Source organism: Nelumbo lutea, chromosome 4 (genome assembly GCF_056320005.1).
Source record: "Nelumbo lutea isolate HS-2025 chromosome 4, American lotus-T2T, whole genome shotgun sequence".
Lineage (NCBI taxonomy): Eukaryota > Viridiplantae > Streptophyta > Magnoliopsida > Proteales > Nelumbonaceae > Nelumbo > Nelumbo lutea.
In genome coordinates, this window is record NC_142687.1 from 19,404,821 (window position 1) to 19,430,449 (window position 25,629).

General features: G+C 37.1%; 1 protein-coding gene across 7 annotated transcripts; it reads right to left on the reverse strand.

Moving 5' to 3' along the window:
• Nucleotides 1-6,146: 6,146 nt before the first annotated feature.
• On the reverse strand, nt 6,147-21,763 carry LOC148854391 (appr-1-p processing enzyme family protein). Of its 7 annotated transcripts, none has more exons than XR_016113084.1 (15): nt 21,223-21,711; nt 20,280-20,771; nt 19,758-19,835; nt 19,602-19,657; nt 18,024-18,143; nt 17,840-17,910; nt 17,619-17,712; nt 17,247-17,459; nt 16,270-16,521; nt 15,906-16,014; nt 9,843-9,910; nt 7,458-7,527; nt 7,311-7,385; nt 6,613-6,999; nt 6,147-6,464 (listed from the first exon to the last, which is right to left on the reverse strand). XR_016113084.1 is itself a non-coding variant. In XM_088985359.1 (15 exons), the coding sequence occupies exons 2-15, from the start codon at nt 20,595-20,597 to the stop codon at nt 6,389-6,391; spliced, it is 1,692 nt and encodes a 563-aa protein (XP_088841485.1). In that variant the 5' UTR covers nt 20,598-20,771; nt 21,223-21,763; the 3' UTR covers nt 6,147-6,388. The 7 variants fall into 7 exon arrangements, 3 of the variants coding, with proteins under 3 accessions (XP_088841485.1, XP_088841487.1, XP_088841486.1); XR_016113085.1 differs by having other exon boundaries at nt 6,613-6,704; nt 9,834-9,910; XR_016113087.1 differs by having other exon boundaries at nt 9,834-9,910.
• Nucleotides 21,764-25,629: the final 3,866 nt, after the last annotated feature.

Sequence of the window (25,629 nt, forward strand, 5' to 3'; positions counted from 1 at the left end):
TGATTTTGATTGTAGGAAAGATCTATAAGATGGATATATCAATGTCTTATTGAAGTCATTAATATAATAACTAATTTATGTCAAAATGATAATTTTTAAAATTTTTAAGAAAAATCCAATAAGTTTAAAAAACAGTTTACTTTATATATTCTAATGATTTTCATGTTAAGTAAGAACTATAAGATGAATCTATCAATGATCAAACTAATTGATATAACAACAATCTTATCTGTCTTATAATGAATTTTAGTAGATTTTAAGCAGAAATAAAGTTATTTTATAATATTTATATCTTCTAAACTGCTAAATGCTAATACCGTTTGATTATAATCAAGGTTTTATAAGGTTAAAGGCCTAAGCCTCAAGGCGGTTTGAGGCATAAGCCTAAAACTTTATATGTAATTTTATTTTAGTTTTTATACATAGAAGATATTTACAAAATATTTAAATGTATGTATGATATATACAATTTATATTATAAAGTTAATTTATATAATTTTTTTACATTTTTTTTCATATTTTTTCTTTTAATGTGAATATTATGTTTTTTAAAGGGGGTGTTCTTTTACTGGATTTTGAGAGGGGAGAAAGTTGGTCAATGGGATTTTGATTCTCATTGACCAAGAATCCCATGTTCTTTTTTAGATTTATGTGGGGACCAAAGAAAGTTTATTTTCCTAGGTATCACTTATTCGGGCAAGTGATACCCATTCCCTAGGTGGGTAAATAACCTTCCCACGTGTGGGGAAAGTTAGGGGTGTAAATGGATTGAATTCGAATGGAATCAGGCAATATCCGAATTCAAATCCGATTAAAAGTTTGATATCCAAATTTGATTCGTTTCAAATTTGACTAATTAATTATTTTAGGCAATTAATAAATATATAAAATAAATATTTTATTTATATAAATATATAAATTATTTACATAATTTAATTATTATATATATTATATAAAACATTTAAAAATTTTATATATTATATATAAGAATTAAATAATCGATCGAATTTGAATATTTATCGAATCGAATCAGGTCATATCCGAATTCGAATCCAATTAACTATTTAGTATGAATAGAATATACGAATTCAACCAGTTAGATATTTGAATTATCCGAATTCGATTCGATTATATCAAATCTCAAATTCGAAATTGGATTCCCGAATACCGTTGACACCCCTAAGGAAAGTTGCCAACACTTGAATAGGACAAAATACACCTTTTAATAATGGATTTTTATGGCTAAAATGGTCATTGCCTTATTTACGTGAGAAATAAAAGAACATGGTAAATGCACTTACCCAGGTAAGTCTTTCCTCGAAAGCACTTACCCGGGTAAATAACTTACCGAAAAGCGAACGGGGCCTAAATCTTTATTTACATTTTGTTTCATATCTATAACATTTTCTGTCTGAATTATTTAAATTATATAACCTATACATGCAAATTAAAATTATTTGTAATATTTTTATGGATTAATTTGTTTCCTCGTAAAAGAAAATTGTTTCATATCATTATTTTTTTATATTTACTTTCATACTTCTAATCTCTTCTCTCCCTTCTCCAAAAAAACAAGCACATGGGCCCTTCGAAATCCCAACTTCTAACATCAAAATCATGTGAAACATGAAAAGCCAGTTTTCTCTTCCAAATACCAATGAGGAAAGAGTAGCAAGTAACAACATTGAAACGCATGAATCCAGCTGGCCCCTATTCCTAACGAGGAGATCGGATCTGCTTCTCATATAGGGCACCTCACATGCACATCCTACCATGCATTGGGAACATCTTTCATACTTTTAAGTTGTTATTCACGGGAGATGTTCCCAATGCAAAGTGGATGTGCATGTGAGGTGCCCAAGTGTGAGGAGCAGATCCCGTTCCCCTAACGAGATTGGCTTCAGTGCTCACACTGTTCACATAGTCTTTTACAGCTGTGAATTGGGAATATCTCTGTACTTGTATGTTTTTTTCATGGAGAGGCATTCCCGTGCAAGGGACTGTGCAAACGGTGTGAGGTACCCTCTCTCTCTCTCTCTCTCTCTCTCTCTCTCTCTACCAAATAAAATAAAATGGAAAAAAAATTCCTCCCAAGAGGGGAGAGAGCAATAAAAGAGATCTATATAGCAAGAGAGTGGTAGTGAACACTTCAGCCATGGAAGATCTATTGAACAGTTTTGATAATTGACCACAGAAAATAGCAGTTTATAGAAGAAAAATCTCCTATTTCAATCTCAAGAAGAAGAAGAAGCACACCCACCTGTTATTTGGTTGTAACTAAGGGTGTCAATGGACCGGTTTTGGATTAGGCCTCATTCAGTCCAAAATCAATTTAGACGGATTGGACAGACCAACAAGACATATTGGATTGGACCAATCTGGTCCAAAATATTTATTAGATTGGATTAGACCTGGTCCATTCGCAACAAATTTATATTGGATTAAGTTGGATTAAGCCAATATTTGGTCCATTGATATAAGATAAGAAGAATATATGTTTCAATGAACCAGGTTTGGGTTGAAACCAATCTAAATCAAAATAAATTTGAACAGATTGAATGGTCCAGACATTGAATTGGACCAGTCCAAATTGGTCCAAAACATTCATTGGATTGGATTGAACCTGGCCCATTTATAATGGACTCACATTGGACTGGATCGGATTGGACCAAATCCAGTCCAATTGACACCCATAGTTGTAACCAGTCACCGACAGCAATTACCTCCTTCAGTTAGGATTTGTATATAGCAGGCAGCACTGCATCAATAGTTCCGGTTCCGAATTGAGAAGAGAGAGAAAACTATTCTGTCATTTCTGCTCCTTAAGAAAACTATTTCCTTGAAAAGTGCAATACATTGAGGCTCTCTTCTTACACAACTCCATACCTCTAACACCTTCACGCAAGGCTACCAAGAACAGGCGATTTTTGAGTGCCTTGCCTCTAATGCCTTTTAAACTATGATTATAATATATTTCTTCATATGACTAACTTGTAAAAATATACATTTTTTATGTGTTTATATCTTATTCATAGCTCAATCTATATTTACTATTTTGATGTATTTGTAGAATTTGTAAAAATTTGTCTAACATATCCACACATATCTATGTCCACCATGTACATGCTTGTCCAAAGCATATTATGATACAAATCCATATCCAAACGCAATTTCCATTTCCGCCTGCTTAAGGGTCCTTGTGATCAATTAGGCTGCATTTGGAAACGATGCAAATATGTAGAGTGTAAAATGGTTCATATAAATTGTAAAATTGGGTTAGTTTTGCATTGACAAATTCACCTTCTTATCAAATAGACTTTTATCTGTAATGGATGCAAACATGAATTTCAATAAAGCATATGCTTTTTTTTTTTTATCAAAAGCCCACTGTAATGCAAATTTACTTCTTTTTATTGATGTACTTTTACATCTTATTATCAATGTAAATATGCATTGATTTGTCATTTGTCAATGCATAAATGTAATGTTGCCAAACACAAGCAAAAGTGAACCAGAGTGCAAATTTACCTCAAAACCGGGATTTACACTCCATTTGTATCGTTTCCAAATGCAACCTTACATAGAATTCAGAAAAGATTCCTTTAAAGAGATGATTAAAATAAAAAAAAAATCATTGAATTGGATGGAAAAATCTCTGTAAGATTAAATTAAATGGTGGACTAGGATTTAGAGATACCCAAGCTTTCGACAAAATTTGCCTGGAAGATTCTAAACAAATAGCTTTTGGTCTATCCAAACGCCAAAGAAATGCTCACAAGGCTTCTAAAGCCTTTTAGCTATGAGGGATGTTTTCCAATGTGATGCAAGGTGATAAACGGGTGAAAAAAAAAATAACATATGGGATGACTCATGGCTCAAACAGTTACCCAATTTGAAACCCTGTGGCCCAAGGCTTAATCCAAATGAATTAAAGTGGATTAATGAACTGATTGACCAAAGCAATGGTGGAAGCAAATTCTCAGTAAAGTCAACCTGTGTCAATTCTTAAATTATCTACAACAACTAAAGAGGGTAATATTAATAATGGTATGTCAAAAAATCAATGGAAAATAATTTAGACTCATAACATCCCACCAAAAATAAGAATTTTGTTTTTATTTTTTATTTTTATGAAGGTGTTGCTTAAACAGCATTGCAATTGGCAAAGAATTTGTTTAAATTAGGTGTGGTGAATAACAAAAAATAAAAACTCTCATTTGCAAGAAAAACCCTAAGAGCATCATTCATGCTTTAGTACTTTGTGATCATGCAAAAACATCTTGGTGTAGGTGCAAATTGGGTTTAACTGTTGATTCTATGCCTACAAAAAATGGTTTCAGCATTTTTGTGCTGACAGGATGATTTAGTGAGAAAGCTTCTCCTCAAGAATGCAAAAAATCTGTCCAAACTAATAAGGGAAATTTTCATTTTAGTACCCTGAACTTTGGGGATAGTGCTAAGTTGGTATCCAAACTTTTAAGTGTGTCACTGCAGTATCTAAACTTTCAAAAAGTGTCAAGTTGGTCCCTATCATTAACTGACTGTCAATTATCTATTGAAAATGTCAAAATTAACTTTCAAAAAAAGATACTGTTCATTATCTTCTACATTGAGACTAAACCAGTTATCTTCAAAGAAAAAGAGAGAAAAAACATGGAATATGATAAAGGGAAACAGTAACTGAAAAAAAAAAAAAGATATAACTAGATAAAAATGTATTTCAGATCTTAAGGTAGAAGGCAATGACTTCATTAGTCTAGAATCTCAAGCACTTCAACCACTTCAGTCTCAAGGTAGAAGACAATGAACAGTGTCTTCTTTTGAATGGTAACTTTGACATTTTCAACAAATAACTGACGGTCAGTTAACGGCTGGGACCAACTTGACACTTTTTGAAAGTTTAGGTACTGCAGTGACATCTGAAAGTTCAGGTACTAACTTGACACTACCCCAAATACTAAATACTAAAGTGGAATTTTCCCAACTAATAATTCATGGTATGGATCTTATTTTTGGCATCCTCCAAAGCCAGGAAACTGTCGAAGCAAATGTGGATGGTAGTTTTTCTAAACTGGGTTTGGGAGACTTTGGAATAGTGCTTAGAGATTCCAATGGATGTTTTTTGCTGGCCAAGAATGGTCCTTGTCATGCTTTATCTGCAGAATATTCTGAATTATTTGTTGTTACAGAAATTTGCTACCTTGTTGTGGATGTTGGGTTAGAAAGTGATTCCCAAACTGCTTTTAAAGCTCTTTCAAACAAATCTTATGATGCTTCTACTACTGTTTGGTTTTTGCTGAATGACATCTTCAAGATGTCTGATTTAAATGCTAAGTTCAGTTTCATATTCAGAGATTGCAATAAGGTTGCTCATGAGCTTGCAGCTACAGGGGTTGGAGCCTGGGGACTCGGTTTGATTGCAGCCTCCACCTTGGTTTAGTTTCTATCTTTGGATTGTTCTGGTTTTGGGGACAGCAGATGCGTTCATCCCCCGTAACTGTGTTTGCTCAATTGCTAGAGTCGTTTGTGTGATATCTTATAGTGCACCTCTTTCAATTGTACACCGGAAACATCTCCCTGGACTGAGGAACAAATCCGATTTCTGCTTGAAACCGGATCTGCTCCTCACAGAGCACACCTCGGACTAACCTCTCACATGTCCTGGCCGTACATTGACAACGCTGTGAGGTTGGTGTTGAGGCACGCTCTGTGAGGATCAGATCCCAATTCGGATAGCTTTACTACCCCAATTCAATTACTTCGATTTTAAGAGTTTCAATCATGGTTTTTAAAAACGACCCAGAAACCGAACCATTCAGGGGTCCGGTTACCGACCATTCAACCCAAACGGTCAGCCCATTCTGAGAAAAAATAAAAAAAAAATTAAAAATCAAAAAACGGTCAAAACCGTTGTAACAGTTTGAACGGTTAACTGCTTGGGTCAACAGTTTGCTGACCAAAATCAACAGTTTTGGACAAATTTCCGTTTTGAGAAAAACCGAACCGGTTCCTGATTTTTCCAGTCCAACCATCCTGTCCAGTCCGGTTTTGAAAACCATGGTTTCAATTCCTTGCGATATGCATCTACGAATTTGTGTTTGCATATGCTCCAATTTTTGTCACTCAACTTTGCCTAGGGACTACGATACAGGAAAAAGAAACAAATGATTTTATTTCCATATTTTTCTCTTCAAAAATTACATAAAATAAAAAATTAAAAAAAAAAACAACGGAAGAAAATTACTTGTACACAAGGAACAATCAAATTAATCCCACCCAACCTACGAAAAGAAATAAAAAAGGGCAAAAGAATTCAAAAATTAAAAAACAAAAATCCTGTATCGTATGCATGTTTGGTGATACTCACATACCAGACTAAAATACACAATTATGGACGGTGATACACATATTTGGTTCTAGGGTCCACAATAAGACCTTTCCCTCCATTCACTTCGAGGTCATGCCTGCAAAAACATACATCATCCTCCACTACTTAGATCTGTTCCATTTTAACTCTCTCTTGGATTGCATCCAACGCCTACACAACTAAATTAAAAAAAAAAAAAAGTACAAAAAGAAAAACCAAATGGGAGAGAGATTAGAAAACTCAACTGGAACACAAAATCAGGAATAGTCAACTGCTCGCGTGGAACATATCTGAACAGCTGCAGTAGCCGATCGACATATACGACTTTCTTCCATGACTAGATAGAACCCATACATATCAGTGGCTAAATCCATAACCATAAGATCTAGAAAACATAAATTAAAGTTCAAAGAAAAAACCAAAGGAAATGAAGAAAAAAAAAGAAAACGAAAAAAGGAAAGAGTTGGCTTCCGGCTATCTTCACTTGCCAATGATTTCTCTGAGGAATCTCACTTTCATTGGCACATGTTCTGCCAGCACTCAGAAACCATTGAATTGAAATCTTTAATTTAGGTTTTCTGAAAGCAACATAATATCCATACCATATTCTTGAAAAGGTTCTTAATGGAAAGCTGAAAGAAATACATATGAAGTCATTTTAGGGCTTCAAGACAATGAAGACATTAACTCGTTAGTTAATTAGATTAATTCAGATTAGCTGAATGTGATCGCTGTTCAGCGGGCTGTGGAACCAATGATAACACACAACACCCGAAATAATTCATGGGCCCCAAGTATTTTATTACTGGTGTTTTTTTTTTTGTTAATAGGTCTGAACAGCTATATTGCATTCAGCTAATCCTTTCTCCAATTAGATGATGAACATGCATTTAAATGCTACAGAATTTCACCAAAATGATTGAAGGGAATCTTTTTGACATACCTCACCATCTACGAGCAATTGTAGAGCAAGTATTGCTGTCTTCAGCCCAAAGGTAGGATGAAGAACGTATATTGCCTAAACATGATAGAGAAATTAGATTAAGAGAACCATGTGACCCTACTCAAATGGGAATACAAGTCTTCTTACATGAAGGTTACGCTGGTGTTTCCGACCAAGTATTTGTTGCAATCTCTTCATCCATCCTAAGTTTGGTTGACTGAAAATAAGAAATAAGGAAAGAGAAGGATACAAAGAAGAAGTTTTAATGAAATCTTCATGATAAAGGTTCCAGAAGACCAGAACCTAACTAGATTTGCAAAAGAAAATGATATCATCTACTTTTTCTCTTCTTTTTTTTCTTTGGTGATAAAGAATGAGTGTTGGATCAAGAAACCAACAATATACTTGAAGGGGAAGGGCAGAGCTCTTCCTCTGACTCACTTTTCTTTTTATCTCTCAGGATAAAACGGCCTTCTCCTTTCCTTTTTCCATATAATGTGCATGTGTTCCAAGTAATCAAAGGCTTTTCGAGATTTTTACTTACTTTAGAAAAATTTAACACAATAAAAAAAGAAAAAAAAAAAGTTTCAGTAACATTTCAAGATTTAACCGCTACAGAATTTTTAAGGGAAAAAATAGCAAAGATCAATTTTGGCAAGTGCCCCAGTTGTGCGGAGACCATTCCTCATTGGAAGGGAGCAAAAATAAGAAAATTTTCTTGGTCAAAAGAATAGGCTCCAAATGTTTATTTGTCATTTCAAGAGCTTAAAAATTGTGAGCAAAGCAAAGAACCGTCTGAAAATAGCATACTCAATCAACACTGTTTCTTGCTGCATTAGGTGCTACTCAACTTTTCTTCCTATAAACATTTTTTTGGAAAATTACAGACTGCCACCGTGTACTTGGGGGTAGTGACATTTAGCCCCCCAAACATTCATTTGTGACGAAGGCCCACCCTGAACTTTCAGATTACAGAACTTTTCCCCCACCACATTAATAGACTTGATGGTAAAGATAAAATTATGAAAATGCCCATTCAAAATTCTGTATTATTTTGTGTTTTTCTGTCTTCCTGTACTTTCCTCTTTTTCTTTGTCTGTATTTTTTATTTGCTTTTTCAATTTCTGTTTGTTGTATATTTTTCTCTTTTTACAATTTTCAGTGTTTTCTGTATCTTCCTGTTTTTTCTGTATTTCCCTATTTTTCTTTGTTATATTTTATGTTTTCTGTATTTTGTTTTATTCTTCTCTTTTTCTTCACATTTATTGTATTTTCTGCAATTTCCTATTTTTCTTTTATTTTCTTTCTTTTTGTTGTATTTTATCACTTTTCTACAAAATAATCTCATAAAATGATATAATTGCAGTTTGCAGATGTTTGAACATGCACGACTACATGAGAGCCACATGAGAATCTTTTCTGAAGTTCAGGGTGGGTCTTTCTCACAAATGGAAGTTCAGGGGCTCTTTGTCACGTGTCCAGATCACCTGGAAACAAAACAAGTTCCAACCCTCTACCAACATGATCTCACACCGCACATCTCATACATGGCGGGTCCCACTTTTATGGTGGATCCCAGTCTCATGGTGAGATGTGTGGTGTTAAATGAAGTTGGTAGAGGGTTGAACGTGTTTTGTTGGCAGAATATCTCAACTCAAGTGTCACTATTTTTGAAGACTTTGGAAAGAGAATTCCACAGCACAAGGTGAGGCAGTTAAGCATAAACCAAAATAAAAATAAAATAAAGAAGATGTGAGATTTCTTCATATTAAGATGGCCTTGGCATAAATCAATTTCTGGGAATGTATGGGACCCAGTGGAGGTGACTGAGATTCAGTTTGGTGAGGTTGCAAAAATCTTAGAATCCCAAAGCCTCTAAGAAGAGGAGGTGCATGAAGGATAATCTGGTAGAGGTTGATGGAAGCTCTAACCTCTAATTCATAGAGATCGAGTAGGATTGGTGCCTCTCTTTGAGATTGAAAAAACTCTAAATAGAGCCATATAGATACAGGAGTTCCATCACCTATCAGTCCAAGAAGAGAAGACCCTCCACAATTGGTTCTTAGAAGATTTCAGCCAAGTTGTGTGTTTGGTTTCAAGAAGGAGAATAATACAAGGAGAAGAAACACAGAGGGTTGCTGCCTACAGAAGAACCATGGATGCTGCTTTTGTTTCCTATGCTCAAGGTAAGTAGCAGTAGGAACAGTTTTAAAATCTATGGGAAAAATAGTGGCTATATTAGAGAAGATATCCATAGAACACTTGCAATCTCTTTGAAACCATAATTTCAAACAGCACTTTGCTCAGTTCCACATGAAATGTTTCTCCATCTTTTTCCCTGTTTATTTATTTATTTTGTTAGAGGGGGAAGGAAGAAAAGATGGAAGACCTTGGGGGAAAAAGTTCCCCATATAATATACAGTCTATTATACACCATACAGTGAGCCAGTTAAACAGGAGCTAAAACAAAATAGAATAAAAGATATAGTGTTGAAACTTCTACGTATTGCAAGACAATCATACCATACTTACAGCTGTAAAGATGCTGCAGAGTGGAAGTATACAATAGTATAAGGCTTCTGTATCAAGGGCTCAAACTCCTGAAATTTTAATAATTAAAACAGCAGTTCAGTCTCACAAAAACATTTGAGTAAATGGTAAGATTGATAAATAACTATCTCTGTTCAGCTGCCTGTGTAAATCATACATTTCCTATTAAAAATACTATTGAGAACTCCTTGAATGGTAACTGTTAACGCTGTTATTTTTTCCTATGTATAGTACCGCAGGGGTACTATTGTACTTTTGCTCCTTTTTTATTTTAGTTGCCGTCGCCCTAGTATATATATTAAAAAGCTGCACCACCAACAGTATCTTTGAGCTCTCAGTTCTCTCTTCTTTCATTCTTCTCTCCTGCATAACATGGTATCAGAGCAGGACTACCAGATCTGAAAGGAGAAGTCAAGCGAACAGTCCTTTTTTCTTCTTCACACCAGATTTCCAGATCTGCCGCCCTCATCTGCTGTTCGGCTGATGGAAGATCCCACATTGAAGTAACCTTTCTCTCTCTCTCTTACCTTTTTTTTTGGTCGTGTGCCAGGGCAGAACCTGTACTAGGTCTGCCGATTGGATGTGAGGTGATCAGCACCTCTTTCTTTCCTTTATTGTGGGGTCGACTGATCCCTGAGAAACTGTAGGTCGTGAGGACCTTTTTTGTGTGCTGCAACAACAGCTTTTATGGTAAACTGAAGGTCAGAAAGTGACCAGTACTTGCTGTAACAGTAGTCCTGTTGATGCGTATGTCAAGAGATGACCTGTATGCACTGTGGCAACACTTGTGTTGAACTTGTAAGTCAAGGGATGACCTGTTAGTGCTGTAACAGCACCTGTAACAACACTTTAAGGCTGTGTACCCCATTTAAGAGTTGTTTTTGAATCTGAAATCATGAGTGGTGAAGATTCTGCTACATCCGGTGTTTCCTCAATGCTGAATGGAATGAGTGGGGGTGTGGATCTATCATTTCCCATGACTGTTATCCCTCTTGATGGTTTAAATTATTTAGAGTGCTCAAGAGGGATCAAGCTATACATCACTGCAAGGGGAAAGATAGGTTATATTAATGGGAGAATCAAAGAACCACATTCTGGGAGTGCTGAATATGACAAATGGAACCAGGAAAATAGCATGGTCATGTCCTGGCTTTTAGTTTCTATGAAACCTCAAATAAGAAGGAATTTCATGTGGGCTGAAACGGCAAATGAGATCTGGGAACAAGCAAAATCAACATATTCGGAACTGCGACACTATGCAAAAATCTACCAACTACAGGTAGAATCGTCTACTTGTAAACAGGGGGAGAGGTGTCTATCTGTGTACTACTCAGACTTGACCTCTGTCTGGAAGGAGTTAGATCATTATCAGAGTGTGAACTGGAAGTGTGATGAAGATGCAAAACTGTACAAAAAACTCGTCTCCTAGCAGAGAGTGTTTACTTTCTTACATGGTTTGAACCCTACATATGAATCTATCAGAGTTCAGATCATAGGTAGCAAGGATCTTCCATCAGTTCAGGAAGTTTATGCTCTTGTACAATCAGAAGAAAACAGAAGGAATTTGATGAACAGTTCTGGAGGAGATGCAGTTGTGTTGGCAGCGAAAGGGAGTGTTACTACCGGTGGGGGAAATACTTCTAGGAAGGGAGATCTTCAAAAAAAGATGGATGACAAGGACAAATTGTGGTGTACTCATTGCCAGAAACTCCGACACACCCGAGACACATGTTAGGATCTTCATGGGAAGCCGAAATGGGCTCAAGATCTGAATAAGAAGCAAGGTTCATATATGAATAAAAAGTTAGGACAGCAAGGTACAAGAAAACATACTATGGCAAACATGGCTACTCAGGAAAATCAGCCCCCCCCATTCATATTGTGACTCAAACACATTCATCTGGATCTGACCCAAGGGAGGATATTATAAATTCCTTCTGTAACCATTTAGAGCTCTATGGTAGAGCAATTCGACATATGGATGCTCCTCCCTCAACTTCATTTGTGTCTACATCAGGTAACTCTGCCACAGCTTTCTGCTTCTCATAACCCTGACACTCCCTGGATCATTGATTCTGGAGCGTCAAAACACATGACTGGTACGTCCTCTTACTTTCAAACCTATCACCTTCTTTCTGGAAGAGACAAGGTGAGACTAGCTGATGGATCATATACTACCATAGCTGGTTAATGAACCATTTCTCTCCCTCTCGGCCTTACCCTCTTTGATGTTTTACATGTTCCGAAATTTCTCATTAATTTGTTCTCTGTTAGTAGTATTATTAATTCCTTGAACTATTCAATGACCTTTTTCCCTTCTTACTGTGTGATCCAAGATCTGGCCTCGGGGAGGACGATTGGTAGAGGATGTATGGTTGATGGACTTTACATGCTGGAGAATAAGGCTGGTCTTCGAGTCACAAAGTCTAAGAGTCAGTCCTGTAAGAGTCAAGTTTATTTATGGCATTGTCGTCTTGGTCATTTATCTTTTGAGTCTTTGAAAGTGGTGTTTCCAGAATTGTTTAAGTCAGTGTATGTTTCAGATTTCTCTTGTCAAACTTGTCAATTGAGTAAGCAGTGTAGAACTCATTTTCTTTCAAAAAATAATAAAGCTGAATTTCCTTTTCAAATTGTTCATTCTGATGTGTGGAGCCCTGTTACTTTACCATCTGAGAGTGGCTACAAGTATTTTATTACCATTATCGATGATTATTCTAGATATACATGGGTATATCCCATGCGGACCAGGGATAAAGTACCCAAAATTATCCAAGATTTTCAACGGATGGTCTTCACCCAATTTCAAACTGAAATCCAAATTTTTCAGTCAGATAATGCCAAAGAGTATTTTCATAGTGATCTCACGGAATTTTTTGCGTCACGTGGTTCACTTCATCGTAGCTCTTGTGCCCGAACACCACAACAAAATGGTGTTGCTGAAAGAAAGAACCGACACCTCCTTGAAATGGCCCGGGGTTTACTACTCCATATGAATGTCCCAAAACGCTTTTGGCTTGAGGTTGTCCTTTGTGCTACCTACCTCATCAACTGTATGCCCTCTCGTTGGTTAGAATGCAAAGCCCCACATCAGCTTCTCTTTCCTAAGGCTCCCCTTCTTCTCATTCCTCCTCGTGTGTTTGGTTGTCGTTGCTTTGTCCAAAATTTGTCCCCCACTCGTGGAAAATTGGATCCCCGTGCTATTCCTTGCATATTCCTGGGGTACTCCTTCACTCAGAAGGGATACTGTTGTTTTGATCCTGTTTCTCGAAAATTCTATATTTCCATGGATGTCTCTTTTTTTGAGAGTGAGCCTTTTTTCCCTGTTTCTCCTCAGGGGGAGAGTAGGAATGAGGAGAAACTAGTTCAGCTCCCTCCTCTTCCTAATCCTCCTCCTTTCCGTGTCTTCTTCCATCGTCATAAAGGCCAACCAAATTCAAGAGTTGTGGAGAATCTAGAAGTTGTACCTCCAGCGCCATTAAACTCTTTGGGGACGAATCATACCCACTCATGTATCTTGGTTCCCATTGATGTTCCTGACCCCATTGCAGTTGATACCTCTGTTGCTAACGACCTTGACCTTCCTATTGCTCATAGGAAAGGTGTTAGATCATGCACCACTAAACACCCCATTTCCCACTTTGTTTCTTATGAAAACATTTCACCTTCTTTTCGAGTCTTTCTCACATCCATTGACAGTGTCCCTATCCCTAAGAATGTGGCAGAATCTCTTTCAGTACCTGAATGGACAGATGCTATGAAGGAAGAAATTAATGCCCTTCATAAAAATGGCACATGGGAACTTGTAGATCTTCCTAAGGGAAATGATCCAGTTGGATGTAAATGGGTATTCACAATCAAACATAGGGTTGATGGCACGGTGGAGAGGTATAAAGCTCGTTTAGTGGCAAAGGGGTTTACACAAGTGTACGGAGTTGATTATGCAGAGACTTTTGCACCCGTTGCCAAAATGAACTCCATTAGAGTTCTATTCTCTCTTGCTGCTAATCTTGATTGGAATCTACATCAGCTTGATATCAAGAATGCGTTATTGAATGCTGACCTTGAAGAGGAAGTTTGCATGATACAACCCCCTGGTTTTCAGGCTCAAGGCAATGAACAAAAGGTGTGCAGGTTGAATAAGTCTTTATACGGGCTGAAACAATCACCGAGAGCCTGGTTCAGTAGATTCCATGCAGCGGTTAAATAGAAAGGATACAAGCAATGTCAATCTGATCACACATTGTTTGTGAAAAGAGGAGAAGGTAAAACTGCTGCTTTGATAGTATATGTTGATGATATAATTATCACTAGCGACTGGAATGATGAAATCCAAAAGTTGAAGAGTTTTCTTGCCACACAATTTGAAGTAAAGGATCTAGGTCCTCTAAGATACTTCCTAAGAATTGAAGTTGCCCGCTCAAAAAGGAGTATCTTCATTTCCCAAAGGAAGTATGTCCTACATTTACTCTAAGATACAGGAAAAATGGGAATGAAGCCAGTTGATTCCCCCATTGATCCTAACCATAAATTAGGTGACAACCAAGGTGAACCTATCAAGGATGTGAAACAGTTTCATTGACTTATAGGGAGATTGTTATATCTTTCTATGACCCACCCAGACATTGCTTATGCAGTTGGTGTCCTTAGCCAGTTCATGCATGCCCCTATGACCACTCATCTTGAAGTAGCAGAAAGAATCCTCCGATACCTTAAAAGGTTTCCAGGTGTTGGCTTGTTGTTTCAAAGGCATAGACATTTGAAAGTTGAAGGGTATACTGATGCAGATTGGGCAGGATCCCTAAATGACAGAAAGTCAAACTAGCGGCTATTGCACCTTCATAGGAGGAAATCTAGTTACCTGGAGAAGCAAAAAGCAAAGTGTGGTGGCTAGATCCAGTGCTGAAGCTGAATATCGAGCAATGGCTCATGGAGTGGCTGAAATTATGTAGATAAAGAATCTGTTGAGTGAGTTGGATTTTTCTAGTGGACAGACCTATGACCCTATTCTGTAATAACAAAGCAACCATAAACATTGTTGCTAACCCTATGCTACATGATAGAACTAAACACATCGAAGTCGGCAAGCATTTTATCAAAGAGAAAGTTATCACAGGGGAAGTGTGTACTCCCTATGTCAGCTCTGAGGATCAACTTACAGACATCTTTACAAAAGGACTACACCACTCAAGACATCATGATTTATGTGACAATTTGGGCATGATTGACATCTATGTCCCAACTTGAGGGGGAGTGTTAACAGCTGTTATTTTTTCCTATGTATAGTACCGCAGGGATACTATTGTACTTTTGCTCCTTTTTTATTTTAGTTGTTGTCGCCCTAGTATATATATTAAAAAGCTGCGCCGGCAGCAGTATCTTTGAGCTCTCAGTTCTCTCTTCTCTCTTCTTCTCTCTCTTTTCTCTCTTCTTTCATTCTTCTCTCTTGCATAATAGTAACCATAATCATTATTAAAAAATAAATTAGTACATTATACTTCTAACTTTCAAACCCCTTCCTTGGGGGTAGATGGGCCTAGCCTACCATATTGAGGTGCTTGGCACATTTTTGTATATCGTAATATGTAATACTTGCACATTCTTTCAATTTAATCAACAAACCAGTATGCTTTTTTGCTGATCAAAAAACAAAAAGCATAATCCACCCCTCCTGTCAGGTGACAAGCGCACCATTTTATATCTCTCATCTGCTCACTTTTCATTGAATTGGATTAAATACAGTTCTCTCTCCTTAAGTTTCCCCTATTCATTGCACTCTTAATATCTAATAACTGGCAATTCCCTATTCTGCATATCATATTTGCCGATTAATCACTTTCCCAACAAAGGTGTCCACATGCCACAAATCCCTTCTTCTTGATTAAATCTCCTTAGAGGAAGTTGACAAAACAAAAATAAAAGCTTTAGCAACCCATGACTCTATTGTTGTTACTTAGGGTACAAACTCAGACAACTAGATACCTATATTAGACAAGAGATTTCTATAATTTAGCATGTCTGGCACTGACACAAACACAATCCATGTACCTTTACTACATAGAGTACAAACCGCTCCAGATCAAGACATCGCAGCAGAAAATGAGCCCCCACAATAACCATAACAGGTCGCCCTTCACTATCTACCCCACCACGGTAACTGAAATACAAAAAAAAAAAGAAAAGACAGATCAACAAGTGTTCTGGATATCAGGATAATGATTATAATAATAATAATAACAGTAATTTATAATATTTCTGCTATTTTATAATATAAATACATATACCCTAAAAACTGATGACTACATTCTAGATATGGAACATCATATGCAAAAGAAGTACCCGTTTTGATTGAATAAATTGCAAAAACAAACAAATCTATGATGTGCATGCAAATAAAACTTGGCATACTTACACTATTTTCATTTCCGCAATTTCAGAAAGATTAAGGGAATTTGCTTTAGCAAGATATCTAGAATGAAGTGAGTATTCTTCTGCAATGGACAAGGGAGGACCACCAAGATCACCAAATCCAAGAAATTTAGCACAATTCCAACCACTTTGTGCTCGAGCAGCCTTCTCCCATTGTTCTCTTCGTCTCTGATCTGGATCCTTAATCAAAGACATGAATGCAGGATCCAGATATGAATCCAAATAGGATGAATTCCTGTTGAGATAACTTTCTTCAGTAAAATCATTCAACCAATGAAACAGAAAAGGGCACTAGCCTGTAAAAGATGGTTCAATTGCAATTTGCAAAGTAACCAAATTAACATATTTAATGTGAGTGCCTTGTCTATTGACATCATTCACAATTTGGGTGTACACATCGATATCACATAAAATTTTATGTGATAATATTTTGGGTCCCCCATGTTTCAGTTTGTTTTGACATAAAAAAGGCAGAAATTTTTCAGTTACATTCATGCCCCATTTATCTAAAGAAAAAAAAAAAAAAAACTTTGTTTGCTGCCCCTTTCCAAATTGGATGTTTGGAGTTTGTATTTACCAACAAATAAAACAAAACGGATGCTAAAGGTCAACCAAATGAGTTAAAGAGTCATGGTTGCAAGTGGCAGACTGGTGCTTTTTGAGCTATTCAACATTTATGTACATGAAAGTGATAAGGTTAAATAAGGAAAAAAACACGCCAAATACAGATATTTTTTCTGGTCATAAATCAATTGAAAGATGAGATTCATAATCGTTGCACATATTAGCTGATTTGAATCTTTCTGGGAATCAAAAGTTTAATCGTTAAACATTAAAACAGGAAATCAACATCAGCCTTGAATGAGGTCAGCAAGCAAGAACTTTTCAGCAGCAATCTGTATTAACTGTCTTATAAAAATTTAAAACACGAAGAATAGAAACAGATGTAATTTCACTAACCGTCTCATTGTTAACCCAACATCACTAACGGGAAGAGCTTCAGGAGTAATGGGAGGTTTTGGGACACTGGTAGTTATAGCAGGCAAGGGCTTTATTCTGATTTTGCGTTCATCTATTATTGTCTCACCATTCTCATCCCCAACATCAGCAGGAAGCTTTGACAGTGCCACCTCCTCCTCATGTTTATCTCGAGGAAAGTACAGCGGAAGAAGTCTACAAAGTGAAAAAAAAAATGATTAGGGAATAAAATCAACAAAGCTAGCAAGTAGCAGATCTCATTGTGGCCACATATAAGTTCTGTATCAACTTATTCAAATAATGGTATTTTTTGCACTAAAACAACAAAAAGAATAGCACATAGAACAGAGATACCTTTTATATATTTCAGTATCAGATGCCGTGGTAGTACAAAAAACAACAGCTGTAATTTTATCTTTGTGCTTCTCTAGAAACCGTCGAACAGTCCCTGGTTACCCCCACATAAAGATGAAATGAACAAAAGTAAATAGAATTAGGTTTCCTGAACAGAAAAAGGGGGGTGGGGGGGGATATCATTCTAGACAACACAACAAGGGCATTGTGGGATATCTCACTTATTGCCACATGTGCAGCAGGTTCACGAGGATAATTTTTAGCCTCTGTATATATACAGCCCATAGCAATGCTGCATTAGACAAACAAATCTAAGTTACTCAGTATCTTCACAAGAAGTAGAATGGACCTATGAAATGAACAAGGCTAGAAGTGCAATATGTAGAATATCAACCAACAAACAACCTCTGAAGTCCATTTTCTATAAGAAGTTCAAGGCAAGAGCGGTAGCAGTGACTCAGAGCATTCTCTGCAGCAGTATGATACTTGACTGCATACTTCGGACCAACAGTGTGAATCACCCGCCTGAAAGATCACAAAGATAAGTTTTCCAGGCTCAATTGTAATCTAAATATCCAGCATAGAAAAGCAACATAAAACCTAAAGGGTATTTTTTAAGTTAAATGCCAAGTAATGGCATAAACAATATCTTATCAGATGCATAAATCAGTGTAGTTAAGTTGACCAAGTGGCATCAGTGCTGATTTTTAGCTCCCCAGGCACACCCATATTGACCCAAAATGGGTTAGACAGACTACAATCAATATATTGAGGGAACACAATAACCTATTTGCCTCCATTAAGATGCTTACATCTATATCAAGTCCAACTGACTAGTTGGTCACCTAGGCAATAGGCCTCCAAAATACCCAGCTGCCACCTAGGCAACTCTTTAATCAACTTTTAAAGTTCAATGTATGTTCATCAAAAACAATAGCTGATAATGAATAGCATCCGTGCAACTTGACAAGCAAGCTCAAGAGGACCAAAAGAGAGAAAGAGAGAGAGAGAGAGAGAGAAAGAGAGAGGTTGCACAACTGAATACAAGTTACAGAAGTTTAATGTACATACATATACATATCCAGGATACTTGATCATAAGTTCTAGTTTTGAAAGGTCAATAGAGAATTTATCATTTTCTGAACTTCAAAATTATATTTCAATGTTTTAGAAGATCAATAATTCTTAGAATTAAAATTATCATGCGGTTATGTATGTTGACAATATGACTTAACATATTCCAAAAATTGGGCTGCAATATCTACAACTCTCTCTGAAACAATAAAAATATATCTAAATTTTTCACAAAGGGCATTAGGTGTTTCCCAAGTAGATATTGGGGGTGTATAACCAAGGTTCAAAGTATTGATACGTATCAGGCCATATTGGCCTATACGTACCGTATCGGGGGCTTCCCGATACACCCCTACAGGGGGTGTTTCGGGGACCCAACCAGTTCAGAGGGTGGATGGACCTTAAACCGGTCCCTCCGAACCAGATTTGAAAAAAAAAGTACAAAAATAAGCTACCGATATGCCACTACCAGCATATCGAGCATATCAATATGTTGAACCTTGTGTATAACCACATTTATGAAGCATTAAATCCAATCTTATACTTTCTAGGTAAGTACTAGCATGTTATAACTTTTTTTTTATCAAACTAGCATGTTATAACTTCATAAGTGAAGTACTTTCCAGAATACGCCATGAACGGGTAAACGCTGCTCCATCCAAAAGAGAAAAGACTGTTGCTTTTGTAGTCATTTAGAACAATTTGGGCTCACAGGTGGTCAGTGGGTGAATTCATTTGATGCAGAAAAGCATATATGAACTGGGCATCATTCGAAGTTTTATTCTTGTGTGTTCTAAGAAACCAAACAAAGACTTACAAATTTCCTTTTTCTTTATGTTCCAGACTATAGGAATATAGTCAATACAAATACCAAAAGAAAATATTCAAAACCAACAAACATAGACTCACCTAGCAGGTAGATCATATGCATTGGTAACCTTGGCCATTCCTGTTCGACATCCACCCTGTGAAAAATGAAGGGATATGGATATCAAGTTTGCCAAAAGAAAGAACTATATGACTTAGTGGAGATTAAGCAAATTATTTCAAGTAACTTTGTATTACCAGCGTCATGCATTCTTCAGCAAGACCAGGTCCAGCTGCAGCATGCAAACCAGGACTGCTATGTGCTTCATCCAAACTCTGTGAAATACCCACTTGAAAATTGAGTCTTCAGCCTTGGAAGTGAGCATATTTATTACTTGATTTCATCATGTAAGTTATTGAAGCCCATCATACTTAAGAGGCCATGTTAACTAGAAAAAGCAAGGACAGAACTGGACAACGTGTTGGCATGGAATTTATAGTAAATATTGAAGTGCCTGGCATGATGGATATCCATGTGCATGCATCCATATATGATGAGATAAAAGAAATCTAAATCTCTAGGTGTACAAAAATTTAAGACTTTGCACAATCCACTATTAGTACTTATTACTTAATGCAAATTTAATAGTTCAACAGAAAATTGGGAGCCAAACAATCATCAGTGAGTTGCAAAGATCCCATAAAGATAAAGGAGAGAGAGAGAGAGAGAGAGAGAGAGAGAGAGAGGAAAACGACTTTAGGAAAGTACTTATTGCTCACCTCATTTGTGGAGTTGACGACTGCATCAACCTCAAGATTCCAAGGGTTTCCCCGCCAGAGATATACCTTTGAGTTTATTTCATGATCGACAGGAAACCTTGATGTAGTCCCACTGGCGCCATTATCTGCTCCAGAAGCGGATGTGAGGGGATCCAAAAAGTACGAGCTAGGAAAGGAAACATCCTCGTTCTCATATGCCAAAGAAGACCTCTGCTCAGCATCGCTCCAACGTGGAACTTGATCAAGTTGAACCACACAGTCTCCGCTGTCTGTAGGTAGTCCACCCCGGGTGGTAGCCGAAGACACACTCCGGTACATCTCCCCTACCCCAAGGTCAAAGCTTTACTAACCTATCTATCGAGTTCCTCCAAACTAAAACCAGAAGCTCTTGGATTCCGCACTACTCAACGAACCCAAAATTCCCCCACTTCCACAACTGCGAATAAGAATTCCGCAACTCAACTCAAAGCCCTAGTTGATCAGTATATCATCCTGCAAAAGCAATGAATCCTTATCACGTCTAGAGTACATCAAATACGCATGTAAGAGCTATAATTCCGTCCAAAATTTTAGAAACAAAAACCCATAAAGGCGGTGATTTTTGGCCATCTATGCACGCCAATCACTGTCAATGGGAAAAAATCAAATAATATGACAAAACAGCTCGCCGTCAACAACATGATGGTATAGATATCTCCGATATCAGTCGATAAAATTAAGTAAGCAGTGAAAGGAATAGAAAACACAAAGGAAAATCATGTGATCACCACATCTGAAACCAGCAGAATTTAGGTATTTTGTTACGAGCACATACAAATTTGGAAACTGAATTGGACAGAATTTCAAAGAAGGAAGAAAGCAATAATGGTGGAATTGAAAACATAAACAAAAAAAATCCCTAGTTTTCGAGTTCAATGATGGAATATATGTTGAAGAGAAATACCTTAGCTTTTGCCCCCTTTCAACCCTCTCAGTGCTTGGTAAGGTTACAACTCAACAACTGTTCTTGCCGTATCGTGAATTCGTGTCTACCGTCTCGATGAATTTTAATTGATAGAGAAGAAAATAATTTACGGAAGGATGAAATATGTATTTTCTACAAATACCCTCAATATCTCTGACAAATAGAAAGAAACCCCTACCCTTAAGGATAAATTATAAATCCGCCCCTCCATGAATCTACGCTGAGTCGCTTACGGCCGCCTCCCTACTGGCTCAGGTCCTCAGCAGGCGCATGGCCAAAATAACAGATCGGCCCAATTTTTTATACATCGAGTATCGACGGCGTTTATCGGTTGAACCGGTAGTCCGTCACCCGGACGGAAAATCGTTTCCGTTTTGGGTTGTGCTTGGCCTTGGCGCCACGTTTACCGTTTACCGGAAGACGAAGGTGAAAATTGGAGGATCCGCAATCCGCATTTCGGACTTACATGTGTTTTTCTTTTGGGGGAGTCAAGTTACGGAAGGAGAGAGGTGCAGTGTCTGTTGCGGGAGAGTGTGTGGAGTGGGATGCTTCTTGGAAGATTGTCTAGCAGTCTAGGCGTCATTGAATTTGAACCCAATCTCTTCCTTTGCTCAAAATAAGGGGCTTAGGGTCTGTTTGGGAGGGCTGACGCTTTAGCTTGGTTGCTTCTATTTAACTCCTTTTGTATAAACCACGAAAAAAAGTTTCAGAGAAAACCATATTTTTGGCTGTAAGGTAGTTACTTACTTTGGGTGTTCTGGGCTTTTCAGCTTTTCACCAAGGCCTGGTTCTTTTGGGGCTTTTTGGAGTTTCGGTTTCTAACGTTTGGTAAGGCTGAAGCTTTAGCTGGGTTGCTTCCATTGAGTTCCTTCGGAGAAACCACAAAAAGAAGCTTCAGTGAAAAACTCTTGACAGAAAAAGTGATAAATTTCCCGAGAAAATCCAATAAATTTAAATATATATATATATATATATATATATATAAGAGATATTCTCAATATGTGATTGGATATTATATGAACAAAAAGTATTTTTTACAGCAGATCTGGAGTATTTTGGGCTTTTTGGGGTTTTCACCAAACTCACACTAGGGCCCATAACATGCATTGAGTCTATGTATTTTATGAATCTGTACCCAGCCCACCAAATATGAATCCAATACGCTTTATTTTATGTTATGTTATGAACTCAAACCCAACCCAACCCAACTACTTCAGCCAAGTCCTTCTACTGGAAATGGAAAGGGGGATAGGTTAGCGTTGGCAATTGAACCCTTTGTCACCCCACTATGTTATGAGACGGGATCCCGAAAAAAATTATGCACATACTCTGAAAAGTGCATTGTGTTAATAATTTCTAACCAGTCAACTGGAATCATAAAGGTAGTGGCCAATTAGGTGTTATTTATTAAAATTTATGTGTAGATTTTGATTGATCAAAACTCTTCTCCTACTATATCTTTTCAGCATCATAGATTTTTTCAATATACATATATGGGAGATATTTCTGATGTACAACTGGATACTATGAACCCATGTAAGTAGTGGTTTAGCATTCCAAAAACCCATATTGGCTTTCCGAAGCTTCTGGCATTCCCATGTTGGGCCCAACTCAGAATGCTAGAAGCCGTGCCCCGAAAGTCCTCCCAATTTTTTGCTTTCAAGAGATTTGGGCTCTTACGTTACATTCCCCTTGTAGAGGGCCTAAATAAAATAAAGTTGGAATGATTATTAATTCAGTGTAGAAAATTATTTCCATCAGATGGTTAAGGAGTGAAACTTAAAATTGATTTGGATCTTTGATGGAGTAGTTGATCCGCCAAATTAAGGCCGAATTAAATTATGTTCTGTTTGGATAAGTTTCTGCTTTTAAGCTTTGAGCTGTGGAAGACCAAACTGAGTCAAAAAGTATTTCAAGTGTTTGGTAAGAGCTACTTTAAAAACGTAATAATCTAAAGCCAAAACATTTTTTAAGTTCAAAGCCTAAAATTGGAGCTTTGTGATTTTTGGATTTAAAAGCTTAAATCTTGAAGTTTATCCGATCACAACCTAATATTATGGTAAAAATTCTGGGCCTTGGGTGAGTATCAGATGAAAGATAACGGACGACTAGGCTGGGTTCCAATGTTGGATTACAAATCAATTATAGGGGGTATTTTATAACGTGAATTGTTTTGCTTGTTTCTGGTTCCAAAAAATAAATCAAAACCAACTTGTTTGAAAACCGATTGTTTCTCAAAACAAAAAATAGAAGGGACATGTTATTGATTGTATATGTGTTTTTTGTAAAAATAGAGTTAAAGAAAATGCTTTTATTTTTACTGATGTGATGATTCTAAAAAACAAATTTTGTTTGTAATTAATTAGAACCGGAAATTGGAGAAGTAAAAGTGTTAAACCATACATATCGTTACGCAAACAAACGCCTATTACATCAATAGTAAGTATCAGGACGACTGCCGTCTTCTTATCTTTATCTATTAGAAAAGAGTAATGGTATTAGACCAAGTCGTGACTCGGGATCTTGCTGTTTCCACTATGCTCTGGATTGGGTTGTGAGTTGTGACCCCCAATCACATTCGGACATGTTTATTTCATATGTGTGGAGCAATTAATGTGTGATTACTTAAGCCATATGAATTAGGATTTAAGAAAGATATAACCAGATGGGCTTTGACTTGGTCAATCTGAAAGAACTGAACTGACCGAACCAATTTTATTTGTTCTGGTTTGGATTTTTGTATCGATTAATCATTATTGAGTTGGTTTTGGTTTCTGCATTTGTACGTGCAGTGGTAACGCTGCATATATTTATCCTTCCCTAGCCTCGCATTGGGAGATTGTGCATTGGCCGGCTCGAATTTCTGGTTCTTGCTCTTTATAAATCGACTGTTTTTTCTTTTGCTCCCAAAACCGAGTGGTCTGTTAATAATATATAAAAGTTTCTTAGTTTTTTTATAATTTTTATTATATTTGTGTCTAAAAGGTGACCATTTGACTCTCCCAATTCCACGATTTGGTTGTTTCTAGTTGGATGGCACTTTGAATATAAGTCTACTTAGATGGTCGGTCGAACTACAAGAAAGCACAATCAGAGAACTTGGTCGATCGAACCGAGTGGGCACTCCCGATGCTTAAATTAGCGAGATGGATATTGCAAGCTAAGAGATTTAGTAAGCTAGAGAGCAAGTAATCATGTGTACCTTATAACGTTGGGGTGAAGCCCTTATATAGGCGAGCTGCCGTAGGTCTTACAAAACACCTCCAAGATTCCTGGCCCGCACTACCAGGATTTTGTTCCGCATTCGAAGGTGGACTTCGTATGAATTGATAAGGCTTATCGAGTCCGTCCGATCCAGGCGGGGTAAGGATAAGGCTTGCGGACGTGCAATATGATCCCAGAGAGATCAGAGACAACTGGCTAGCTTCTAGAAGTTGGCTGCGTGTCACCTCGACAAGTCAGGCCATCACAAGCTACTCGGACCTCGATCTTGACCAAGGTGCCCGAGGTACCCAAGCTGACCTGGTTTGCTGAGGTGGTAGAAAATGTTGAATCATCGTCCAGTCATCAAGTCGATCCACGTGTCCACATGCTAACAAATCAGACCAAACTACCCTTCATCACCACCCATTTGAATAGTGGGTCAAGATGGGCCTAGTGACCCATAAGGGTCAAAAAACGGGTTAGGGTCAATTGGGTCAATGAGTAACATTGACCCTCTCTTTAGGGTTGGATTTATTCTCCTCAAACCCTCCCTCTCCCTCTCCCTCTCTCTTCTTCTCTTGCCCAGATCTTCGTTTAAAGCCAACCACCGCACCAATTCCTCATATCTATGGAAGGTGGACGTTGACCACCCCTCTATTTGAAGATGGCTACAACACCGACTCCACAGATCGGATCTATGGAAGGTGGGCACCACCACCTCTCTCTCTCTCTCTCTCTCTCTCTGATGTTGAAGTTGGTCGCTAAACCACACCACCACCCTCTAATCTACCACTCAAATCTCCGATTTGAATTAACCACCGCATCGCCACTCTCTCTTCCACACTCAGATCTTCAAATTGAAGATTTGAATCTTTACGATCAGATATTTCAGCCACTAGTGTTTTGAAATTCTAAATTTTGCAATTTGAATATGGAATGTATATTTTACATCATTTATGCAAAAATATTTTTGTAAATTTTTATCTTATTGTATGAGGTATTTTTTTTTAATTTGTTGCAATGTTGGATGCTATATTTAATTTTTGTTTGATTTTTTTTTTGAAAAAAATTACCATTTTATTAGTTTATCACTATATCTACAATTTATATCTTTTCTAATATGTATTCTTTGTAGTTTCTGATTTTGTCCGAGATTTTTTTTTTTTGAAAATATATCATTTT

What these genes read in the sequence shown, in the direction of transcription:
- LOC148854391 (XM_088985359.1), bottom strand. Translation starts at nt 20,597, where the DNA reads ATGTACCGGAGTGTGTCTTCGGCTACCACCCGGGGTGGACTACCTACA. An exon ending in GCATATGATCTACCTGCTAG is followed by an intron (nt 18,144 to 19,601) that starts GTGAGTCTATGT and finishes GTGATCTTTCAG; the next exon opens with GCGGGTGATTCACACTGTTG. An exon ending in ATAGAAAATGGACTTCAGAG is followed by an intron (nt 17,911 to 18,023) that starts GTTGTTTGTTGG and finishes TGTCTAATGCAG; the next exon opens with CATTGCTATGGGCTGTATAT.